The sequence below is a fragment of the Protomyctophum parallelum genome (assembly GCF_964188405.1).
Source record: "Protomyctophum parallelum genome assembly, chromosome: 5".
NCBI classification, from domain to species: Eukaryota; Metazoa; Chordata; class Actinopteri; order Myctophiformes; family Myctophidae; genus Protomyctophum; species Protomyctophum parallelum.
Window position 1 is genome coordinate 32,257,711 of NC_139702.1, and position 26,259 is coordinate 32,283,969.

The window sequence follows — 26,259 nt, forward strand, 5'->3', positions numbered from 1 at the left end:
TTAAATTAGCTAGCTCTCAGACAGGAAGTTCTAAATTAGCTCAAAAGACGGAGCCGGGCTTGCATGGGTCCAACACTTCGGCAACAAATCAGGAGACAAATGCCTCGTATGACCCGGAAGCGAAACATTTCACAACTAAAAGTGCCGCGAATGTAATTGCTGTTCGACATAAAAGTAACGATTAAAGAGCCATAGACGGTGTTAGAAATAAAAGTATTATTAACACTCCAGAGCAGGTTGCTGTAGCTCTAACGTTAACCGGCACAATGGACGAATATGACGAGATGTTCGAGATCGAGGATAACTTCGATGAGATGTACGCAGATGAGCTGGAAATGATGGCAGAGATGGACAGTGAGTTCATTATAAACACACGTACACTGAACTTATGAAGTTATCCATCTAACATTCTGATATTCCATATTCCTCCATTTTCGTGGAGAGATTTTATCTGTATCTGTTCATCTTGGCGGCTCTGTGGAGCGCTTGCGTCACGTGCCCACATCACCAAATAATCAATTTCATCAGCTCTGGCTCTGCAGGTCTCATAATGAAGGATCTGCATGGCAGCTATTGTTTACATCTTGATAGCCTAAGATTTAGACTCGTAGATGTATTTATCGATTCTGACATAATCTATAAATACTGCCAAATCTTAGGCTAACATCTTGACAGCCCATGCATCCAAACGGAAAATCCATTGAGTTGTTTCATACACAAATCCACTATGTTATAACTTATAACTTACTCGCCACGCATCACGTACATGTAGGCGATGCGACGGCCGGTATCCGGGGTGACATTCACAGATTGATTGATTGATTGATGGATTTAAATATTTATTAACAGTTTGCAGAATTACAGTACATTTCAAGCACAAACTCGAATACAAAGACTGTTAACTGTGAGTGGACGACCCAATTAAGCATTACACTTGTTTACAAGAGGGTCCTCCTTGTTCAATTCATCAAAACATTTAGAGACGTACAAATAGGGGAAACTTTGACAGGAAAAGACTCGCTCTCCGTATAGAAAAATAAGTAAAACTCCTTGCTCATGGTGCAATTAAAAAGCAAACGTTTCGGTCCTAAGACCTTCAGTGCATTATGATTTTCACAGACAAAGAACTTGCTCTTAAAGAGCTCCAAAACAATACAGCTCACGTGCTGATAATTATTAATTGATGACATCACCAGATTGTGGGCGTGGACATTACAGAAAGGATATACAAAATCACAGTTATATAGGAAACAAGAATATTGCATACATCACATGTTGACAGACTTATACAATCACTTTTTGAATATAACTTGGTATATATATATTCCAGGTAGCACTGGAGGGAGAGATCTTCATTCAAGCCACCTGGATTGACAGACTTTAAATAAAAAATCCATCTAGATTCAGTTTGGAGGAGTTTAGTGTCTAAATTTTGAGACCACCGCTACCGTAATCAAGTTTGAAAAAAAGGACGAAGAAAGGTGCAACAGTTTTCTCAGTTTTTCGAGACGTACAAATAGAAACTTCTATATAGTCAAAGAACAGAACAGGAATTCATCATAAAGGAGGGAAAAGGGGAAAAGAAACATATACAGTGAGGGGAAAAGGTGGGTGGTGGGGGGATTCAGATTTGACGAAGGCCAGTTTCGAATTGCAGCCGTCCGTAGGTGCCCTTTGAGAGAGGTTTTGAAGGAGTCAAGGGATTTGCATGTCTTAATGACTGTTGGTAGAGCGTTCCACATTTTGGTGGCATAGAAGCGAAAATAATTTAGTCCCTTGTCTATGCTGAATCTGGGTTGTACATGGTTCTTGCACTTCCTCTGGTGTTGTGGGTGTGGACTTCGTTAACATTAAGGAAGTATCTAGACAGGTACATGGGTAGCCTCGGTCCCAGGCTTACATGGGTAGCTTGGTGGTGTATCGAATCTTGTGGATCAGACCCATTGCAAGATGCTGTACTCTATCGTCGACCCTGCACCTAGTTACCACCTTGCAGGCAAGATGGCAGTGGTGTGCATGAGGTCAATTCAAACAAGATTGTAGCACTTAGTATATCATATCATTATTATATTAATTATAATGTATTATTATTGCAGCCAGAATCAAATATACAGAATGGGAGAATAAATCAGCAACCATGATATACACGTAGCTTACATACTGTACTGTTATATTATTTGTATAAAAGTATACAAATAATCATCATCATCATTCCAGTACCCTCGAGATCTGCGACACAAGCTGCAATCTAACAGTGCAAGGAACAAAAGGGGAAAATATTATACACAGCAGGTTAAAGACACTGACCTGGCATTTTTTGCCGCTGAGACTTGTCACATATATTCTATCCAGGTGAAAAACTGTAAAAACACATTTTGTATCTGCTGTAGACCCTGCCATCAGCCCTAATGCCAAGAAGTCAGGCTTACGGAAGCAGGATTCCACCACAACAACAACAGGGAGCCAACAGGGAGACGATATTCAGGACATACAACACTTGCTTGCTGACAGTAAGTTCACCCTGGGAGTACTTACTTACAGTATATCATCATTATCATTTCTGTCTGCAGCCTCATTTCATACATTGTCATATGACAGTGCTGTGCAAAAGTAGTAAAATAGTAGTTCTACAAGCTCCTCATACATTCACTGTGTTATGCCTTGTGAGCTTGTAGATTGGCTATATTAGCTTTTTAGTTGTTTGTTCTTTTGAGTGGCGCAACCACTCCTACAACCAGCAATGTCCATGTTCACCTATGTGTTCACCTATGTATGTATGAATGAGCACGAGTATGACTGAGTACCAGTAGGGGCACTGTTTGCCAGAAACAGAGAGAGAGAGAGAGAGAGAGAGAGAGATAGTATTAGTGCTGCACTGTTGCCTGCTAATGAGAGAGAGAGAGAGAGAGGAGAAGAGAGGAGGAGGGGGGGGGGGGAGAGGGAAGTTGCACCACTCGGTTCACACGGGTGTGATTTTTTTTGTCTGACTGTGGGTTTTATGTATTATTTAACCAGTAGAATTGGATCCATCGGAACACAGGTTCCTTTTTCCATTTCCTGAAAAGTAAAGTTTTTTGGACATTGGAAGTTCCCATCACTGTTGATGATATGCATTGCTTGTGTGTTTCATACAGGTTGGATAGATCAATTGCAACCTTTCTAAATGTAGCTGTGTGTGTAATAATGTGTATGTGTGTATCATATATCATGCTGTCTGGCTCCTGCAGCCCCGAAGGCGAAGCGCCAGAAGCAGGAAGCAGGTGTAGTCAAGAGGCTTTTTGTGTCGTCCCAGACCGATGGGATCCCAGACCCAGTCCCATCACGGACTGATGACATCAGCCCCCCATCGTCCCCGGAGCAGTATGACACCCCTCGTCCAACCTCTCGTGCATTCAGGTAAGGGGGTAGGACTTAGATAAACAGACAATTGTTCTGTGAATGGTTCTATTTTTAACATTTTCCGTATGTTTACGTTTTCTTCATTGTCATTACGAAACCTATTTGAATAATTGGTATATATTTGAATATTGCTTTAACATCATTGTGCACTTCATGATGGAATAATAAAAATAATATGACCGCACACTGCGGACTGTGCACACAGAATTCTGAATCATTCATTCGCTTACAGGTCTGCTCGTCCACCGGTACTGGACATAAGTGGCTTCGCCACAATTCCAGAGTCTCCCAGACCTGCTGTGCCATCAGCGCCTCAACGGGCGTTACGGCGCCCCCCTGTGGAGGGAGGCTACGTCACCGTGACAGACTCCTCAGGGAACCGCATCTACCTTCGACAAAAGGAAGAGACGGAGGGACAGGTTAGGACATTAGAAATGCATACTTTCGCTGTGTTTCGCCAGGTGGACAGGGGTTTGAGGTTATGTTTAGGCATAATTTCTGTGAGGTTAGGCTTGAGGCTTAATGGGTTGGGCATAGTGTTTTGGGGTTAGGTTTAAGCATAGTTTTAGTGGAGTTAAATGTTAGGGTTTAGATGCAATCAATGCGAAACACCAATGAAAGAGGCAGTTCTGTAGGCTTCCATATACAGTTGACGGATCCCACAGAACATTCTGTAAATATATACTATAATGTAACCTTTTTTCTCACAATTACCATTCCACACAAATGTGTTTTTTTAGACACTGTTATACAACATTATTTCTATTTGTCTGCCTAAAATGACGTAGGCACAGGACATGTATTTAATTAATGTATTCAAATGTTAATAAATACAGTTTCTGACAAGTTGTCAGAAACAACAAGTAGTTGTGTGTTCATAAGCATGCCTACTCTCCAACTTTAATCCATACAATTTGGCAGGTAGTGGATTCCAGACTAGTGGTGAATTCCCAGGGTACACTTGGATTACTTGCGGTACCCATTGATGTTCTGAGAGAACAAGTGGCAGAGAGGGTGAGTGACCAGTAGCTTATTGTACCATCATCACCCTGTTTATTGTATTTTGTTGCTTACAGTATGTGTGACTGAGTACAAGCGGTTGTTGTTGCTGTTGCAGATTCAATTAAGTCACATAATGCCATGATTCTTTATAGAGAGTCTTTGAGACACCACATTCCATTCAGTATTTTAGTCCGACGTCATTTTGTAGTCCTATGTTACGTCCGGGTCCAAGTGGCACCAGCTTCTCATTGTAAATAGCAATATATAAACACGTGAATCTTGTTACAATAACGTTATTTTTCAGAAAGGAAACCATTGAGGGTTAAAATTGGTCTTAATGCTTCCAACTCCAGTAGAATTATTAATGTTCTGTACAAGTGTCCATGACAAAGAAAATATATGATGTGGAGACAATAAAGACTATTATTATCATTATTATTATTATTGAAGGTGGTAACAGTCCATTTCCTCAGTACAATATTTCGGGGGCATATTTAGAATGTGTGCATGTTGAATTTAGTTTGCATTAGTTTGCATTACTAAGATCTCTAATGGAGGATTTAGTTGACACACAATGAAATAAAATGGCGATAGTATTCAGTGTGGGGCAGACAGCCTCTCACAGCCAGATTTGGGAGTATTATATCTTTGTTGTTGCAAGGAAAGCGGTAAAAAAAACTTCATGGTTGTTCTAGTCTCGGATCAGTTCAAACACCGCTCCGACGGAGGAGCGTAGGACCCGGAAGTAGCTCTGGAGGAGGCGCTTACGTCACACCTTAAATACTGAATTGAATGGGGTGGTTCATACTAGATCGGATGGACACCAGGATCTGTGCTCATCCATCCACATTCAAATCCCATTGAGATATAGAGAGATAATATATATGATTTAATATTTGTAGCTAAGGGTTCTAAGCCTTGCTTCTGTTCTGTATTCTGTTTTTATTCTCTTTTTTCTTTTACAGCGACATGAACTGTTGGTTGAGGAATCCCAGCGTCTTACAGACTTACTGGCAAGGTACCCAAACTCCACAGCACGCACTCTCACACACTTCTAAATCAAACTTTGTCATGCCAAGGACCCACAAATTGATATGTTTTTCACCACGGACCATCATCTGAAAAGGCTTTCAAGATCTTTCGGTTTTAAAGGGTGGTGTTCTCACACTTTGAACTGAATTGTTCATTGTGTGTGTGTGTGTGTGTGTGTGTGTCAGTGATGTGGATCAGGAGCTTGGAGAGCAGGAGAACAAAGAACCTGAGGAGGATCACGGTGTAGAGGAGGGAGGTATCTCTCGACTGCTCTGGGTGGATAAATATTCTCCCCAACATTACACAGATCTGCTCAGTGACGACGTGAGTGTATGTGTGTGTGTGTGTGTGTGTGTGTGTGTGCGCGTGACGTGAGTTAATTATATATGTGTCCTCCTGTCTGTAGACAAATTACCGATTTACCGATTCTGATACCCGTAACTTGAGTATCAGTCGATACAGAGTACCGATCCCGGCGATCCGGTGTGTAATTGAAATAATGTTATGTAAATGGTACAGTATGAATATAACACGGTAGTGCAACTGTGCAACATCAACTGTGTGTGTGTGTGTGTGTGTGTGTGTGTGTGTGTGTGTGTGTGTGTGCACGTGTGTGTGTGTGTAGTTTACCAACCGCTGTCTGCTGAAGTGGCTGAAGCTGTGGGACACGGTGGTGTTTGGAAGAGAGAGGAAGTCCCGCCCTCCTCCCGTTGACAGACAACCTGTGGTCGTCCAGAACAAATTCAATCAGAACAAATTCAATCAAGCCAATCAGACCAAGACCTTCACGTAGGGTTACACAATTAATCATATTTATCACGATTTTGGCTTCACACAATTAAAGTAACATGATTGTCCAATTATTGATTCATAATGCTTGCTTGTAGCACAACATGAATGTGAAAGCAGTGATTTTGTAAAAAATAAAAAAAAGTTTAACTGTGATCGTGATCTCAATATTGGTAATATTGGTAAAACTCGTGATAATCATTTTGGCCATAATCGTGCAGCCCTGCCTTCAAGACCAAGAGTCAGCTGACTGAGGAGTTACTGGAGGCTGAGCTGGACCAGTATAAGCGTCCCAAATTCAAGGTACGCACAGTATGCAAAGACACACGCATGTACGGCATGTGTTTTTATACAGTGGTTCTCAAACCATCAGGGGTTCTTGAGGAACCAAATGGACACTATTACAGGTCTGTACCTCAGAGACGGTGTTTAAATACATCTGTGAACTCTCTGAGTTATGGGGGTCAGTAATACATGAAACTGACCCCCATAAGTCTTATAGTGACCACTGACCATTCAGTTTTTTTAAATCAAGATTGACATACGAAGTGCAAGATCAGAGGTCTGTTTTTGATTCAAAAAAGGTCTCTCCGTTTGTCTCTCCATAGGTGGCGTTGTTGTCAGGTCCTCCAGGCTTGGGGAAGACCACTCTGGCCCACATCATAGCAAAGCATGCTGGGTACAATGTAGTGGAGATCAATGCCAGGTCAGTCAAATGCAACTACATTGTTCCAGTTGTACACCGTGGTTCCTAAAGTGGGGTCCAGAGACCGTCACGGTTCCTAATAAAGATCCCCTTTGGGGCCCTTGCAATTTGAGCCTGAGAACCACCACAGTAGTAAATCCCAACAGAGTCGTATCTGTCACAGTATTCCACACTGACCGCTCCTCATGTCATTGTCATCGCTGTTGCCACAGTGACGACCGCAGTGCAGAGGTTTTCCAGAGGCGAATCGACACGGCTACGCAAATGAAGTCAGTCCTGGGAACGGACCAGAGGCCTAACTGCCTCATCATCGACGAGATCGATGGTGCGCCATCGGTACGTCCCATCAACTTCTTAAACCACACTTCTGGGGGTCCCCAGATAACAGTGACAATGTACATTAAAAACACCATTACGGCTGCTGCATCAAACGTAATCAACTATACTATAAATAAATAAAAACTGGCCAAATTGTCAAATAATATAAGAAAGAGGCAAACAGTGTGAAAATAGCCGACCGAAACGAGTCAAACAATTGCCCAACTAACTACAATTACAAGTGATTGTCAGGGTGGGGGGTCCCCAGTTCAAATGTGATTATTTGGGGGCGTCACGGCCTGAAAAGGTTGAGAACCACTGTTCTACAGCATCATAACTACAACTGGAATGTGGAATACGGTTCTTAATGCATCAATAAACCTTTGACATGTTCTGTCTCTGACATCTGGCAGGCTGCCATCAATATCCTGTTGGCCACTCTGAACAGGAAGGACGGACACAGCGGTGCAGGCGAGGCGGGCGCAGAGACGACTGTAAAGAAGAAGAAGAAGAAGGACTCTCCCCTCCTTCGTCCAATCATCTGCATCTGTAATGACCTGTAAGATAATGTCTCAAACTGTGTTTCAAAAGTGGGTCATTGATTTTTTTGTATATGCAGTGGCTTTACTGTCTAGATATTGTCATCCAGATTCATACTTTGACTTGCTTCCTATGTAAAATGCCTCGGCAGAAAACATACTATAGCTAAAGTGTTGGCAACTGAAATGCCTTCTACTCTACGTACAGGGAATTTGAATCGTTTTGATTGTTCTAACTCTTCTCTGATTGGCTGTCTGTCCTGTCAGTTATGTTCCGGCCCTCAGGCCACTGAGGCAGCTAGCTTTCCTACTGACATTCCCCCAGACCCAGCCCTCCCGCCTGGCACAGAGACTGTCCGAGGTCAATATGTAAAACACATACCGCACATCTGAGACACACCAGCATTCCTGTTTGTATTTGTTGCTTATTGTGTATTATCCATTCATTGTTTATATATTTGTTTTATCGTTGCAGATCTCACGTTGTCAGGGAATGAAAACGGACACAGGCACTCTGTTGGCCCTTTGTGAGAAGACAGACAATGACATCAGGTCCTGTATCAACACTCTACAGGTGAGTACAGGTGGTGGTGTGACTACTCTGTCCTTTTTCTCCACAATTTAGTCGTTATGCCAATTAATTCCTTCCCACACACTTCGAACACGGACCAGTTGTGTTCGCATAGACACCCGACAAAGCTGGATGCACCACAGTGGATTTGAACCCACAACCTCTGTGGTGATAGGCAGGCACTTTACTACTGCGCTAGCCAAAAGAAGACTTCTGTCGGAGGATATGGGCTTGTTGCAGCTGAGAGCGAGCTGTACACATGTTTGTATTTATTTTCAAATCATTGTGGTTTGTATAGTTAACTGTGTGTGTGTGTGTGTGTGTGTGTGTGTGCGTGTGCGTGTGCGTAGTTCCTCAATGATCGAGGTCAGAGGCAGGTTGATGCCAAGATGGTCCAGAATATGTCTGTAGGGCAGAAGGACCAGAACAAAGGCTTATTCCATCTGTGGCAGGAAATCTTCCAGCTACCCCGTATAAAACGGTATTTTCCTACAATTATTGTTTTTATTGTAAATTATTGTTTCAACATTGACTTTGCCTGACAAAGGTCAATAGACAAATTCATTGATTGTGCACAGATTTAAGTGTGCGGAGCCCCCCTTTTATTTTTTCATTTCTCCAGCACCTCACCTGAATCCTTCAGCAGTAGATCAGCGTTGGCTTTTTTACATTTTCAACATTGAATTAGATTTATTAAAATAGCTCATTTCCAATTCCAGTTATAACGTACAGGATGTAAACAAATATTTTTATGTTTGATGATTTATTGTCATTCATATTATTAAAACTATTATTTACTAGTTGTTCACCAGCCTACTAGGGAATGATGCAAGTTGGGTATAGATGCCTCACTTGGTTACTCAGTGTGGTACCCATTGGACTATAATGTCAGTACTATGATGTCATGGTATTGATGACATCAGGGAGCTCCATATATAGGCATACAGGAACACAGACCTGCACTATGCCTCTCTTGCATCACTTGCGTCTCCCATATGTAGTCAATCGGTCGGACGGTTGGTTTGGCCAACTAGGGAAGCCCATGCAGAACCGCAAGATAGGGATGCAGGATATATTCCCAAAGTAAGTTCCAAATACCTGCTTTGTCCAAACATGGTGTTTCAGGAAGCGCATAGGGCAGGGCTTTGAAGATGGACTGGGGGAAGGGGGCGGACCTCAGAGGTTTCAGCACATTCTGCTCCTAGCCTCCTCCAGCGGAGAGTACGAGAAGGTTACACAGGTAACACACACACACACACACACACACACACACACACACACACACACACACACACACACACACACACACACACACACACACACACACACACACACACACACACACACACACACACACACACACACACACACTCTCTCTCTCTCTATTAGGCTTTTAAAAGGAAGGGCAACAGATAAGGTTGAATTCAAATATTTAAATAGGCCTAACATATCCAGTCATATTATATGTAAGCGCCCTCGAATTATGAAATAATGAGAAGTGGATGGTCTCAACGGGTGTAGTTTATTTGTCTTCAGCACAGAAGATGTTCCCTGGTACACCGTGAAAACTACAAAAATAGAATATAAATACTATTACAATCATGACATTTTCTCATAGTCTTCAACAACAATAAAATCTGTGCATTACATATCACTTTCAATAGTACAATAAATAAAATGGTTAAGTTACGTAATTAATGCAGTAATACGACAACTCAATCATTTCAAGAGTAGACCAATAAACAGAGATATACCAAACGAACTATCAACCCACAATACAAATAATTAGACCTAAAGTAAATGAATTAACCCAAAACATAAACAAATCATATACCTCGCTCCGCTAATCGAGGGGCTAGGGGTTGAATCGAATGCCACCTTGAACTTCATACCAACAATCTTGGGATAACCGATACAAAAAGAAAATAACAAACTTCAAAGTAAAGACATGACTGAAGTTAAAAGAACCAACTGACACCGGCAGTTACACTCCCACCAATCAGGTTATACCAAACAAACATAACATGATTTAAAACATAGTTTCCCAAAGTCAAAAGGTGAGGAAAGATCTTACATTAATAAACAATACTCTAATCTTGTCAGTCTTTCAGGTGGGTGGTTTTCTTCTTGCCAAGGAGCCAAAGTTAATGCTGTAGTTAGCCAAGATATGTCTGTAATGGCAGGGACTGGACTTAAGGGTTTGTTGCTCATAGACTGTTGGGTTTTCCTGGGATTGGGGAGGACCGGGGCATGTGGCTTCAAACGGAACAGGAGGGATGATGGTGAGGCTCTTCATCTTAGCCGGTGGTAGAGCAGGACGGCTCCCCTCATCAATGGCTCCCGATCCACAAGGCTCTTTGGGCGATTCAGTTTCTTCTCTCACTGGTTTCTTCTTCTGCTCCAGTCTATGTTTAACCATGAGGGCAGCTCTACCCACAAAACTGCTGCTCTTGGTCAACACCTCAGGGGTGCCCAAGTCACTCTCCTGCTCTTTTGACTGCTGTGAGCTGTCCTTTACCTTCACATTCTTTACATTAAATTTCTGCCTGTCGCTGAGAAGCTGCACAGAGTTAACATCTTGTGATACATAGCTGTTCTTATTTGCATCTCTCTTTTCATTAAGGTCTGGTTCTAAGACCGTCATCACCACATTGGTAGATGGAGTCTGCATTTGATTTACTGGGATCTGATTTACACATCTCTGGTTCTCCTGATCAGTAGGGTTGTCTGTGGAAGTGGACTCTGCTGCCATTTCTCCCACAGTCACATTTTCTCCCACAATCTCCTGACCTTTAGGGTTATGTGTGGAAGTGGACTCCTTTGCCCTCTCTCCCACCGTCTCCGTTTCTCCCACCGGTCTCTTATCCTTTTCTTTACTTTTGTGTCTCTCAACCGTGGTTACCAGGCATTTGTCCACCAGCTCGCACAGCTCTGTGGTCAAGATGCTAGAGGCGTCCATGTTCATACCGATTACTGTAGAAGCAGTGCAGTTAAGTTGAATGGATTGATAAATCTCACTTGTTGCATTATGTTTATTGCGAATACTTTGTTTCATCTCGTGAAGTTCCTCTTCCGAACAAAGTGTCCTTAAAGCTCTTCGAACATTTTTTCCTGTTTGCATCCAGGATGCCATTGCCTCAATGAATGCCTTTTCAAGTTTCTTCTGTGTTTTAACTATAGTCTCTTCAGAACTCATTAGTTGCTACATTTTGACTGCCATTTTATCTGCACTTGACATTTGCCTGGGTCTATGCTGTTTGATCACTTATGATACTTTTTGGGTATATTTAGTCTGGGTTTTTACAATTTACTTAAACCATTAACGAAGCCCCACGGACTACCACTTTAACACCCAAAGGAATTCTATCAAACAAAACGAACCAAACCAATACATTTCAGATTATACAAATGTCTACTTTAGTTTTCCCATATATAAATGCAGCATGAACTGAATAGTTCTAAATTTGACATTAAATACATTAGCCTTCAAATCAATCGCTTCATATCAGATAAAAGCCTACACTTGTTCTCATTTTTTTGGTTGTTTTCCTTTATCCATTTTATAATTTTTTGTTTCCTTTTTATCCATTTTATAATCTGTTTCCTTTTTCTAATTTTCTATCCATTTTATAATCTGTTTCCTTTTTCTAATTTTCTAATGTCGGTTTTGCAACCTAAATTCCTTGCTTCAGTCCAAGATGAGATGGAGGCTACCTGTTAGAAGTCCTCTCACTGCATAGGTTACTGTGGTGTGACGATGACAAACTTGTGGCTATGGGCTGGTGACTTGAAGAAGCACTGGGTGGCTGTAGGTGAGATGGGTCGACGTTGAGTTGTCTCCAGCATCGAGTTTTCACTGTAAGCGCCCTCGAATTATGAAATAATGAGAAGTGGATGGTCTCAACGGGTGTAGTTTATTTGTCTTCAGCACAGAAGATGTTCCCTGGTACACCGTGAAAACTACAAAAATAGAATATAAATACTATTACAATCATGACATTTTCTCATAGTCTTCAACAACAATAAAATCTGTGCATTACATATCACTTTCAATAGTACAATAAATAAAATGGTTAAGCTACGTAATTAATGCAGTAATACGACAACTCAATCATTTCAAGAGTAGACCAATAAATTACCAAGAATGTACCATAAGTCCATAACAGAGATATACCAAACGAACTATCAACCCACAATACAAATAATTAGACCTAAAGTAAATGAATTAACCCAAAACATAAACAAATCATATACCTCGCTCCGCTAATCGAGGGGCTAGGGGTTGAATCGAATGCCACCTTGAACTTCATACCAACAATCTTGGGATAACTGATACAAAAAAACAAAAAAAACCCTTCAAAGTAAAGACATGACTGAAGTTAAAAGAACCAACTGACACTGGCAGTTGCATTATATATATTTTAACAGTATTTCATTTCAAACCTTTATCCTCAAACACTGTAATTAGTACTAATTACCTTTAATAATGGTGGATTACATTTTTATTTCGCTTTTAGTGCTTACTCAAATTCATCCATACATTGGGAGAACTGCATTTTAGAACTTCCTCTCACCCTGTATCCATTGTTGTCCATCATTTTAACCATGACCTTTGACCTGTCCCCAGGGTTTGTTTGATAACTATCTGTCCATGCGTCTGAGAGACCCCAACATGCACAACGTGTGCGACGCCCTGGACTGGCTGTCCTTCTCGGACCAGGTCAACTACGTGATCATGCACGGCCAGAACTTCTCCCTGATGCGATACCTCCCATTCCTGTCCATCACCTTCCACTTCCTGTTCGCTCACATGCACGTCCCCCGCATCATCTACCCCCACAGCCAGCACGAGGTACCGTACACTACAGGCCCTCTGACACGACCATCGCACACTGAGGCGACCGTCTCACAATCTCAAGGGAACGTTTTGCTAAATTGCTACACAGTAAAATCGTTGGGGATATTTCACTTTCAAATAGTTTTGAGTCATTTCATCGTCTACTCAGGCTTTTGTGAACACCCTAGTAGATAGTTTTCAAGTTGCTCAATTCAGTATTTAGATATTTGATATTCATTTTTATCAGACACCATTGTAAAACATCGTAAACCCATTGTAACTTCAAACTCGATTTTAACCATGTTGGATCATTGAAAACAGTAAACACCTGTCCTTGTTTATGATTACTCTTACTGCACTCCTAATATGTGAGGGGGCCATGTTTTTTCGATTTCCTGTTTCATTTATTTAATTTTTTAGTAGTAAAGGTAATTGAAAAAACAGAATCATACTGCCCTCAAATACGTGAGGGGTCCATCCCTCACGTATTAGGAGGGAAGTATGATTCACCAGAACCAAGAGCAGGTGTTCTTGAATTAAAATGGAGTTTGAAGTTACAATGGGTTTGTATAGGAAAATGAATGCAGTATCTAAATACTGAAACAAGCAACTTAAAAAGTGTGTGGGGTGTTCACAAAAGCCTGAGTAGACAATGAAATATCCCTTTAACTCAGAGTTGTTAAATTAACAAGAAGGATTTAACTGTAGGTCAGTATTGAGCATGAATGTTGACATCACCGCTAGGGCTGTCACAATTATGAGGTTTTACTTGATGATTAATTGTCGTTCAAATAATTGTAATTAATGATTTCATTCACATTCATTGCGTTTTCTGTCGTTGAACATATGAATAAGAATTACACTACTGTTTGGCTTTTGCGCATTGTAATCTAAAGGTGCACAGGGCAAATTCTGACACAAACTTTTTATCTGCTCTTTGTCATCTACAGGCATCATCGCGTCTTCAGGCCAACAAGAATGCACTTAACACCATGTTAGCTGACATCCCACCATCCATCAGGAGCAGGATCAGCCAGCTCTGCTTGACCAGCGATATCCTCACGCTGCTCCTCGAAATCATCTGCCCCAAACTACGACCTGTATGTAGAAAAAAAGCGGTGTGTGTGTGTGTGTGTGTGTGTGTGTGTGTGTGTGTGTGTGTGTGTGTGTGTGTGTGTGTGTGTGTGTGTGTGTGTGTGTGTGTGTGTGTGTGTGTGTGTGTGTGTGTGTGTGTGTGTGTGTGTGTGTGTGTGTGTGTGTGTGTGTGTGTGTGTGTGTGTGTGTGTGTGTGTGTGTGTGTGTGTGTGTGTGTGTGTGTGTGTGTGTGTGTGTGTGTGTGTGTGTGTGTGTGTGTGTGTGTGTGTGTCTTTTCATCATTTGTTTTCCACCTGCAAGCAAGCTTTGGGACAGCAAAAACAGCAGCCTTAACATTGCTGTTGTAGAGCCTGAGCTTGGTTTTGAGACTATGTTGTTTGGCCTTCCAGATGTTGCGAAGTTGGCTGAAAGCACCTCTTGCTTTGTTTACACACGTCTAATAACTTTGTCTGGATGAGTTTGGCCCAAAACGGATCAGTGTGATCTAAGATTTGAATGGACATCTTCCTGGTTGGTCTCATCATGAGTAGTTCCCACGAAGGTGGCACTACTCAAGACACATTTTATCTCTAAAAACAGAAAGTACAGACTAACTGTTGGCAAGGCATCAACATCCATGATGGCCTCAATGGGAGAGTGTACAGTGAGGTGGGCAGGCTGCCTGTAGCGTGCCACTCTCATTTGTAGGCTTAGAAGCAAAAGACATAAGCTGTGAACATTTGAGGTCACAGAGCTCCTGAGCAGATCCCCTTAGCCTCGGCCTGCATCATCTGAGTAAAAATATCAGTATGTTGAGTATGACCTTGCTGGTTTGAGCATAAATAAATTGTAGAAGGACCATCTTCTGACGGGTAAACAGAGCTGAAACTAATAGCATTAAAGGAGTAGTTCATCCAAACAATGACTTATTTTCTATTAATTACACACCCTATGAAGCCTTGAATTTTGTCACATTCCTGAGCCAATAATTTGACCGGGATACCAGTCAGTAGGAGACTCATAGGAGGCTCTTTGAGTTAACTGTACAGGAGTTGTCCATGCTGGCAGACATTGCAACATGGCACACACAGTAACCCCCTCCACACGCACGCACACACACACACACACACACACACACACACACACACACACACACACACACACACACACACACACACACACACACACACACACACACACACACACACACACACACACACACATCATAGAAGTGATCACATCAGTGCTGTGTGTGTCTCCCCTGCAGGTGAATCCTCAGCTCTTCAGCAGCAGAGAGAAACAGCAGATGTGTGAGTTGATCGACACCATGCTGGCCTACAACCTCTCGTACAGACAGGAGCGCACGCCTGAGGGACAATACACATACGTACTGGAGCCGTGAGTGCACACACACACACACACACACACACACACACACACACACTCTGAGAACAGATGTTTGTTTCTAGGGGCTGAAGGTCATTGCCACTGTCTACATTGTGGCATTCTATGCAAGCTTATAATTTAATCTCCTTAACACCTGATTGTGTGTGTGGCCTCATTGGTGTATAGATATCAGTGTTAGTGGGGAAGTCCCTGTAGTGATGGTGGAGACGAATGGACAGATGCTAGGATAGATACTTGTGTGAAACGAATAGATGGAACCAGCAGGATCAAGCTAACGTTTCTGCGTTTTAACTCGGATAACAGTTTAACCGAGGGGAACTGAGGAGGAGGCGGAAATCTGGCCTTTATTCCCGAACCCCGGATCTTACATTTTCGCCACAATCACTGAGGTCAAACAGAAGAGCACTGTGTAAAATGGAAGAGCTAGTCTAGTGGAGCCATGCCGGCCCACGGCGGTGGAGACGAGAACCGGGGCCAAGGTGGAGGAGGCTCCTTTCTCGTGGCTCGCTGCGACCAGGTGATGTTCACCAACGACTGGGGCCTGCCTCTGCTGGGAGCTCTGCTGCTGCTGTTTCTGATTTACACCTTCCTCTACCTGCCCTCTCTGGCGGCACAGCATAACACCACGGCAGCCGCGACACCCACCGTACAAGGGCCAGGCGCGGAGGGGTATTGACTCACCCACCGTACCAGGGCCAGGCGCGGAGGGGTATTGACTCAACCACCGTACCAGGGCCAGGCGCGGAGGGGTATTGACTCACCCACCGTACCAGGGCCAGGCGCGGAGGGGTATTGACTCACCCACCGTACCAGGGTCAGGCGCGGAGGGGTATTGACTCACCCACCGTACCAGGGCCAGGCGCGGAGGGGTATTGACTCACCCACCTTACCAGGGCCAGGCGCGGAGGGGTATTGACTCAACCACCGTACCAGGGCCAGGCGTGGAGGGGTATTGACTCACCCACCGTACCAGGGCCAGGCACGGCCATTGACTCACCCACCCAAGGCATGGAGGGGTATTGACTCACCCACCGCACAAGGCATGGATGGGTATTGACTCACCCGCCTTACAAGGCATGGATGGGTATTTACTCACCCACCGCACAAGGCATGGATGGGTATTGACTCACCCACCGCACAAGGCATGGATGGGTATTGACTCACCCACCGCACAAGGCATGGATGGGTATTCTAGGGTTGGGATCCGGAATCGGAGGAACCACACACACACACACTGACACTGTCAGAGGAGCTGGTATGTGGACTTCACGTCTGCTATACGTTTTAATTTCAAGGACCACCATAACTGAGAGTTACAGACCAGTAAGGGTCCATTTGGAACCCTCTATATAGGAATCTTAAAATCCTAAAGGATCTCAGCCCGAGTATTGATTCACCTCCCAAAACATAACATATGTAAATGTTGTTAACCATTACAGGAGACAATTGTTGTTACGACAACTCACTGCCTTGATATGACTAGCCATTTGTTGGGACGCTCGTTTTGATTGGTCAGGTGCTGACAATGCACTGTCCTGCAGTCAGAGAGAACAAGATGTGTCGTGGAGACACAAAGTGAGACGGAACGATGGACTTTATTAGAGCCATTAGATATGAATCCTGTTTGTTTCTTCTTTTTGGTGTGGTAGAACTGATTTCTTGTAGAATTCTTCCCTCATTCTGTAATATAACTTATAGAAGCATAAAGAAGGACACTATCTTCTAGTATGTATAACCATTTACCCTGATGTTCTCAGACAGGATGTAGTGAATATGGCTAAAATACAATACTTGCAATTTCTTGGCTATGGCTACATTCTGACAGCAACAGCACTGGTAATGTAATGTCTAATGATGGCACATAATAAACGACTCACAAAGTACATGGCTGTTCACATGCATATCTGAATGTTTTTTGGTGTTTGGTGGAATGCTAGTTTTCTCACGTAATGTGTGTGGGTGTGTGTGTTGAAGAGATGAAGCTCAGCTGTAAGAGGATTATGGTATTAAAGATTGACAGTCTTTATGTATTATTACTTTTCAGTGGTTTTCGACTCAGGACCCAGAGGGGACCCTCAGTAAAGTGACAATTTAAGGAATTTTAATACCTTTTTCTCCTATGCCCAGCTTTGCGTGTCTGTGTGTACCCCATAGTGATGATTGGCTGAGCACGGAATGTGATGTATGACGATAAGAATGCACCTCACTTCACACAAGTGTGATTTTTTTATAAATAACTGCATCAAAAGTACTAAATAAACTATACTATAAAAACATTGGGCAAATTGTCAAAAAATATAAAAATATGTGAGACAGTGAGGTGTTGTGAACATTTACCCGTGGAACGGAGTCAAACTAAATGTATTGCCAACTCCTACATTCTAGTTTGCTTATCAGGGTGGGGGGACCCCAGTTGATAATATGATTATTTTGGGATCACGGCCTGACAAGGTTGGGAACCACTGATTTACTTAACCCTTTGTGTGCAGGCGTGTGGAGGAGGTGGTTCGCTTTCAAGGTCTTCCGCCACGCCGCCAGCTGACCTACCAGGCCAAGCAAACAATCAGCAGAGAGATGGAGCAGGAGAGGATGAGGAGAGCCGAGCAGCTCTCGCTGAAACGGAACCCTGTAGTGGTAGGACACACACACACAGTCACACACAGCCTATCTTCATATAATCCTCATTAATGCTCATTATAATATGGTACCTATTTTGTCTACTCTCTGTCTCAGAGGGCTGTGGACAGTTCAGAAATCCTCCCACCAGTGAAATTCAGCTTTGAAAACACATGCCGTGCGGGCGTGTAAGCACCGCCCGGCTCATATGACTGAAGTGTGAATGTGTAGCTCCAGGCAGCCTCGTAAAGACATCAAGCGCTATTCTCCCGTCACATAGGCTACTTGCCGAGCAAAACAAGGAAGTGATGTGGCTCGCTCTGGTGGTGCAAAGCGTAGCTACTTTTGTGAATTTAATAGTTTTATTAGGTTAATATTGCTATATGTTTGTAACCGTTTTAGAAAAGCAATAAGCCACTCGAGGCCCCAGCTTACCGGGTATTTTACAATGGCTGGGGGCGTAGGCAGACCCGACACGGACCTCTCGTGGCTTATTGCTTAATTATTCTCTGGAGTCCTGCCTCAAAGCAGACCAGAGGTAGAAAACTGTCGTTCCCTGATGTCATCGCTAGGGTCACATGCATCAGTAAGCAGGAACTGGGGATGGCAATGAAGGACCGTAAAGTCTGGCGTGGCATTGTGAAATCCATGATCTCAACCGTGGTCGACAGAGTAGATATTTTTACCATATTCTCATCGCGAGGATAAATTATATGAAGATAGGGTGAAAATGAATGATGTGACTGACGTCACCCATTGAAGGTTTCTTGCCTAATACCAGCTGTGTGTTATAATGTGGTCTGTGCGCAGAGGTAGCATGGTGTTTAATAACTTACTGTGTGCATCTGTACAGCACAAGGAAGAGGTCAAGAAAAGCGCTCCCATAACAACCAGGAACCATCAGCAGAGGTTGGAGAACATTGTCAAGCAGGCCAAAGTGGAACCCAGAGTGAGAGACACACACACAAACACTCTCACTCTCTCTCTCTCTCCTTGCATAACGTATCAACCAGAATTCATTCTCTTTTACATGTTGTTGTAATAATTGTTGTAATGTATTAACTCTGTAATCAATAAAGGAAAAACATGCAGCGGCTCAATACATAAAACATACAGTGGTTTAAATGCAACCGCCTTTCCACTGCTGTATACTGTACATGCTCAATGTTACCTACCACTAGATGGAGCCCCACTGTCCCACAGCCAATCAGGGATTGTGTGTGTGTGCTGCATCTATTCCAGTACTGGATGGATGTTTGAATGAGAGGGAAGCAGAGACTCTAGAGGGGACAAATGAGGCCAATGAGAAAGCAGAGGCTTACATTGCTTCCCTTGTGATAAATCTGGGAAATTAGGCTAATGAGACATAAGTATAACTATGTGTGTGTGCGCACATGTCTGTGCATTAGTTTGTTGTATTTGACCTCATTAAGAATTGAATGTTGTTCTCAACCTGCCATTTATGTCTGTTCTTGTGTTCTAGCCGGAGGTGGATTTCTTCGGTAGAGCTCTTGCTCCCAAACCCCTGAAGACCCAGTTGACCTCAGAGACAGGTAACAATGGAGGCCCCCCGGGGCCCCTCTGTTGAAGGGAGTGATGCCGTTGACACTACTTAGCAGTAATTTAGAAGCACACACTTGGCAAAGCGCAAGCACTGGGCAACAAACTACTAAGATAGCGTTCATATTTGAATTTGTCGAGTTCCGATTCTGATTCGTTCCAGTTGTAAAACATCAAACTATTTTTGATTATAATCATGATGGCTCAGAGGCAACAAATTTGAATTCTAAACCTACAAGATTGATTTGATTGATTGATTGACAAGATGATTTGTCCATGGTGAGCTGCCATAGATCGGCGTTAAATCTTTCTTAGCCGCAGAATCTTAGCTTGGGAACCTGCCAAATCTGCCAGCTTGAATCTAACTTGCTCTTGTGTGTCAGTCAGGTGATGGCAGGGGTGTATAATGTCAGGTTGCATATTAGAATCAACATGTATTGATACAGTATATTTAATTCTAAAATGTTTTGTGATACTAGTTTTTTTTTGTGATACTCAGTAGCCCAGAATCATTGCAAAGACTGAGTGGTCGTGTATGGGACGGTGTAAGGATTTGTTTTTAAAAGCAGTGGGCATTAGGTTTGGGATCCGGAACCAACATTGAGGAACCAGAATTGTTTCCATCACATTTGGAACCATTTACAAAGCTTTTGTTTTTTCTTTTTTTAATCACACGTCTGCTAAACAATTACAATACCAGTGGTTCTCAAACTTTCAAAGACCTCCATAACTGTTGAGTGTACAAATGGAACCATGTGGATCCGTGCTTAAGGGTCCATCTTTCAGTATCACAATATTTCACTATAGACTGATTCCTAATCATTAGCTAAGGACCACTTGAGCCTCTCATCCAGACATCCCCTTCCCCTTAAGTGTACTGAAAACTCTGTCTGGCACTGCTAGAATGGTGACTGGTGCCTTCCTGTGTGGAGTTTGCATGTTCTCTCCACATGGGTTAACTTTTACAATAAAATTAAATACTTGCAGGTTAGAGACATACTCCTGTCAATGCCCTTGCCTAAGCAAGGCACTGGCCTTTTGAGCTGGAGTAGTGCCGGGCACTGCTCACTTGCTCAGTGGCCGCACTGTGCTAGCAATAGTTAGGATGGGTCAAATGCAGAGTACCTATGCCAGACTGCCAGTATCGGAAAAGCTGCCGATACTGCCTAAAATGCTGGTATCGGTGAGTATGCCAGTCTAGGCATTTCCAATACGACATCAGTGATGTAAATGGGTTTTCAATGTAATGGGTCCAGGGACCCAGGGGTGGTCTTTTAGATGGGTCCCAGGGACATTTTATGAGTCCTACTCCAATGACGTTAGAGTACAATACTGAGTACAGTATTGCATCCCAGGACCCCCGGAGGGCGACATGATTGCGTCCTTTCTCAATGTAGTGAGTCTAAGGATGCAGGCTATTTGCATCACTGCCACATAATGAATCACATGATACAGGTTTGTCATTGACACTACAGTAAATCAATTATTTTGTATTTTGAATTCTTCAGTTAATGTGGCACTATTGTTTTACTGTACATATATTTTGTAATTGTTTTATTTATTCCTAGATCAGTGGTTCTTAAAACCTTTTAATTTCAAGGACCCCAATAACCCTGAGTGTACAAATGGAAGCAAATGGTAAATAAATGGTAAATGGTGCATTTATATAGCGCCTTTATCCAAGGCGCTTTACATAGATTGTGCATTACATTCACCCATTCATACACCGACTGCGGCAGAAGCCATGCAAGGTACCAACCAGCACATCGGGAGCAATTTGGGGTTCAGTGTCTTGCCCAAGGACACTTCGACATGTAGACAGGAGGAGCCGGGATTCGAACCGCCGACCCATGGATCATTGGACGACCTGCTCTACCTCCTGAGCCACAGTCGCCGCCATCACTGAAGCAAATGGACTGAAGCAAATGGACCATTGGTTCGATGTGTACACTCTTCAGAGTTACAGACCTGTAAGGGTCCATTTGGAACCCCCTCAAGGAACCCTGAGAATCCCTGGACACCACTTTTGTGACAAACTGTTATCAGAGCGGTACTTACGCAAGTAATGGGTGTCGGGAATGGAATGTTTTTGTCGGTATATATAATGCAGAGGAAAGGAATCAGTGAAGTATAACCTAACTTGCAGTGTCGCTGTCTGCAGGTGAGAAGAACATTGAGATGGCCATGGGAACAGCGGTAGGAAACAGTGATGTGTGGTTCCGCTTCAACGAGGGTGTATCCAACGCCGTCAGACGAAACGTCTACATCAGAGAACTCCTCTGACCCCACCCTCTCAAACACATTCTCTCTATCTCACAAACCTTATTCTGCAATCTGGTGGTTATCAAGTTACACATGTTCCTCCTTGAGAATGTGTTGCTGTCCTTTGTATTAATAATCACAATACATTTCTTCAGTGGTTGTGTTAAATTCAAAACAGTCTTTATTTTTGATTGACGGTGTAAACGGCCAATAAAAACAGCTCGCTTGATAACAATGCTCAGTGGTCCTTCAGTAACGAAACTGCAAGAAAGCTACTCTCAGTGCTGTGCACTCACACATACCACCAAGAGGTCTGCCACTCGTCAACATAAATTAAACGCATTCATGGGTGACCAAATAAATAGATAATTAATAATAATATTAAATGCATTGCATGAGAGATTGTGACAGAGTGCATAATGATTGTGTGTGTGGGTGCATGTGTCTTTAGTTTGTGCGTGTCCATGGTTGTGTGTGACCGTTAGAGGATCACACACTTGCCCTTCTCCACCCAGGGATTGGCTCTCATCAGCTCGGGGTTCAGGAACGGATCTTCACACACGCACCCCTCGATCCACTTGACCAGCCTGACACAACACAACACACACAGTTATACCAGTATCTGAAAAGCTGCCGATACTGCCTATAATGTTGTATGTATCCCATTCCCATAACACATTATCACATATGTAATTTACAATAATCAATTATTTTGTATTTTGACTGATTCAGTTGATGTTGCACTACTGTTTCATGTATTTTTTTATATTTATTCCTAGATCAGTGGTTATACAAACTATTAATTTCACAGACCCCCATAACTCTTGAGTGTACAAATGGACCCATTTGCTTCCATTTGTACACTGAGTTACAGACCTGCAAGGGTCCATTTGGAACGCCCTCAAGAAACCCTCAGTCCCTGGGCCTGGATCCCACTTGGAGAAGCACTGCCCTTCCAGCTTTTGGTGTGTGTAACCCAAATGTTGTCCTAACATTAAATGCCATTTACAATGAAAGGACAATTTTCTGGGTATCGGGAAGGAATAAATGGCATCTGTACATCTCTACTGTTAATCCCTACGGTTAATCCAGTACACAAGAAGTCAGATGTGTGTGTACTCACTCTGTGACTGTGATGGAGGACTTCTCTCTGTTGATGGCCAGCTGGTATTGAAGGCTCTCCACCTCTCTCTTCATCTGAGGTACATCTAACTCATCCATGGTGCTGCTGTAAACATAACCACAGAGTAAAGCGCAGCATGGTTTTGTGTCTGCACAGCACGCACAATTCAGGTCACAGAATTGTACCTTCATGTAAACGTTTGATAGGAATTTAATCTGTTTTTATATAATCGAAAGAGTGCATCAGAGTTCCTCATAACCAGCGGTTTATAACCATATAGCTATTTATAGCAGTAGCTATAAACTCTGTTTAATAGCCTGCCCTACATGTTCTCACAGTTGGACAGCAATGGTTAGATGTCATTGTCCCTATTTAAATCTACAATGAATGAATAAGTAGACCGAGTGTTATCCTCATAGCTGCTGAGAACTAAAAACTGGCAACTGCAATGCCAGATCACCCAACTTGTCAAAATGTGTATTCAGAAACCTTTTAGAACATAATTTCCTCTCCCAGTTCATCTATTTAATGGATCTATCTAAGTAGGTCGGGGAGACTAGAGCCTGTTTCAGGTGACCGCATCAGTCAGGCAACATCTGCTCCACCGCATCCGGTATTATTCCAAGCAAAAGCAAAGGATTTATGATCACGTGTAATCGTATAGGTATTTACTGACTACTGCAATAGAAGCCTGCTTCCTCCATCATACAGGGCTGTATAGGCATAATCGTTTTCTTGTCTGCACTAAACAGACAGCAGGCCTACTTTCTAGCTCCTATATCCAGATGTTTAAAGATTCGCTTCAATAAACAGCCGTATTTGCTACATTTTCTTTTAAATGGCAAAATAAAATGTTAAAATAAATGCATATCGGTAGGCGAACGGCATCCAATTGTTTACATCGAACAAGAGCGCCTAGTGAATTAAAATATGTACCGTGATGATCATTAGCCGATTCGAAACAGCCTGCCTTACGTCCCATAATAAACATTCATCAGCTAACGGATATCTAGCTAGAATAGTGCGCTCACCGTCAGTCAGGGCCTACAACAGTCAGCGAGAGAACCGTTCTGTTGTCGGGACGAGATTGGAAGTGGAAACAGCCTGTCACGATGTGATGTGGTGAGATTTTTCCCCGGCAGAGAAGAGAAGTCGTTGCTTAAGCGACAGTGCAGGAGGTCCTTGTGTGCGGCTGGGATGTGGCGCAGGGCACCTCCCTTCCCTTTGGTAGAGACTGTTAAGGAGATGCGCACTTGCACAGGGCTGAGGGCTCCCTCTGGTTTGTTAGGCAAACGAGCTGTATGGAAATCCTCCCCGAGTGCCTCCCGGCTGAGGCAGGAAGCTTGCAAATGAGGCCATGTCATGTCCCACAAGCAAAACTATAAAAGTAGGCATTCGCGTGTATGTAAATGGTAACCCAATCCCCTTCAGCCTCATTTTATGTCCCATTTTTTTTTGCAAAACACACCCGAGTGGAAAAACACTTCAAAGTAGGATGGATATGCTCAGTTATTCTTTTGCCAGAGAGCGTTATAGGCAGTAGTTCAAAATTAACAGTAGTTCTAAAATCATAGTTTGGGTCATTGATGTAGACTACATGTCAATAGCCGTGGCCGAGCACTGTAGTCTACTAAAATCATTGTGTCCCGCAAGAGTCAGATAATTTAAGAATAACCGATTTACTCTGTATGTCTCTAAATGTTTGTATGTCTTTAAATGTTTTGATGAATTGAACAATGTGGACCCTGTTGTAAACAAGTGTAATGCTTAATTGGGTCGTCCACTCACAGTTGACAGTCTTTGTATTGAGTTTGTGCTTAAAATGTACTGTAAATTCTACAAACTGTTAATAAAGATTTCAATCAATCAATCAAAAAAACTCTGGGCAAAATACAATTGCATTGATTGAATACGTTAGGTTAGACCATCCCAACCTCAGAAAATGGCTATCCATGCATCACCTGGTTATGGTGATACCTTAACTAATGTTAAAATACAGCTGCTCTGACAAAACAGTCTAAAAGAACACTAATCAGCACAACTGATATTTCTGTGTTTAATCAGTCCTCAAATCTTGGCAGAACTACATGTAATATAAATATTTCATTCCACTTTTGCATTTCTCCTTTTTTGGGCAACTCCTGTGTACCACCAGAGGGGGGCTCCAGAACCAACAGTGGTACACGTACCAGAGGTTGGGAACCTCTGCTTTAGACACAAGTGTCAAGTAGCGAGGCTCACATTTGGAGCTGAAAAATGATAAGCCTTCAAGATTGAAAATGTTTTATTTGTCACCAACATGTGACTTTTCCAGCATAGGCCTACTTCATAAAACATTACTCTTATACAGTACTTCTTACAGAATCTCACCATATACAGTAGGCTATATATGTGAATGGCAGAGCAATACACTCAAAGTCAAATTCCATGGATGTTAGTGTGTGGCAGTGCATTAAGCCAGCTTCAGGTCTCAAAGTTCTTCAATGTCCGATATCTGAAAAAGATTAGACAAGATTATTATAAATTATAAATTCTGGTATGACAGTTTCCATGAGGTCTCGGTTCATCATACCGAGATACAGATTAAATTTTCAGTTTGTAGAATGGGTACAGGTCAAAACAAAATCTGCTATGAAGATTAGAATCAGGAGCTTCAGTGCAGCGCTCATACGAGGTGTCAGAAATTTGTTTTGTCCATCACTGGCTTTTCAAGGTCATGTGGAAACGCGAGCAACCTATAAACCCACAAAACTGCAGTTCAGTGCAACAGATTTCCCCAGTACAGGATATCAATTATTTGACTTCCTGTTGTTTCGTCTGATGATGGCATATGAAGATAAAACTCACCAGTGCTTCCTGTAGACATCTCACATTCCGTCAACTGCAGCTATGGCAACACTTATGGAATGTTGTGGCAGGAGTCGGGAGGACTGTCCCTTCTGAGTTAGCTAACAGTAACAGACCCATTAAGGCCTTCTGGAAATGACAGACCTGGCAATTGCAAGGGGAAGAAAATGTGGAGGG

The 26,259-nt window shown here is 42.7% G+C and overlaps 3 protein-coding genes across 3 annotated transcripts in view; 2 read left to right on the forward strand and 1 right to left on the reverse strand.

The window, feature by feature from the left end:
• The window catches only part of fam83gb (family with sequence similarity 83 member Gb), a 106,703-nt gene that overhangs the window by 47,572 nt on the left and 32,872 nt on the right, over nt 1–26,259 (forward strand). The gene's annotated exons all lie outside the window — the stretch shown is intronic.
• On the forward strand, nt 163–22,145 carry chtf18 (CTF18, chromosome transmission fidelity factor 18 homolog). Its single transcript, XM_083765791.1, has 23 exons — nt 163–354; nt 2,391–2,510; nt 3,228–3,396; nt 3,632–3,818; nt 4,321–4,413; nt 5,367–5,419; nt 5,619–5,757; nt 6,059–6,222; nt 6,444–6,525; nt 6,831–6,928; nt 7,141–7,264; nt 7,660–7,805; nt 8,053–8,146; nt 8,261–8,359; nt 8,707–8,837; nt 9,482–9,596; nt 12,984–13,208; nt 14,144–14,293; nt 15,535–15,665; nt 18,164–18,308; nt 19,144–19,239; nt 19,774–19,843; nt 22,012–22,145. The coding sequence occupies exons 1-23, from the start codon at nt 267–269 to the stop codon at nt 22,131–22,133; spliced, it is 2,841 nt and encodes a 946-aa protein (XP_083621917.1). The 5' UTR covers nt 163–266; the 3' UTR covers nt 22,134–22,145.
• LOC310859336 (guanine nucleotide-binding protein G(I)/G(S)/G(O) subunit gamma-13-like) lies at nt 22,291–24,475 on the reverse strand. The gene is made up of 3 exons (XM_083765811.1): nt 24,267–24,475; nt 23,236–23,340; nt 22,291–22,699 (listed from the first exon to the last, which is right to left on the reverse strand). Exons 2-3 carry the CDS (start codon nt 23,331–23,333, stop codon nt 22,594–22,596), a joined length of 204 nt encoding a protein of 67 aa, XP_083621937.1. The 5' UTR covers nt 23,334–23,340; nt 24,267–24,475; the 3' UTR covers nt 22,291–22,593.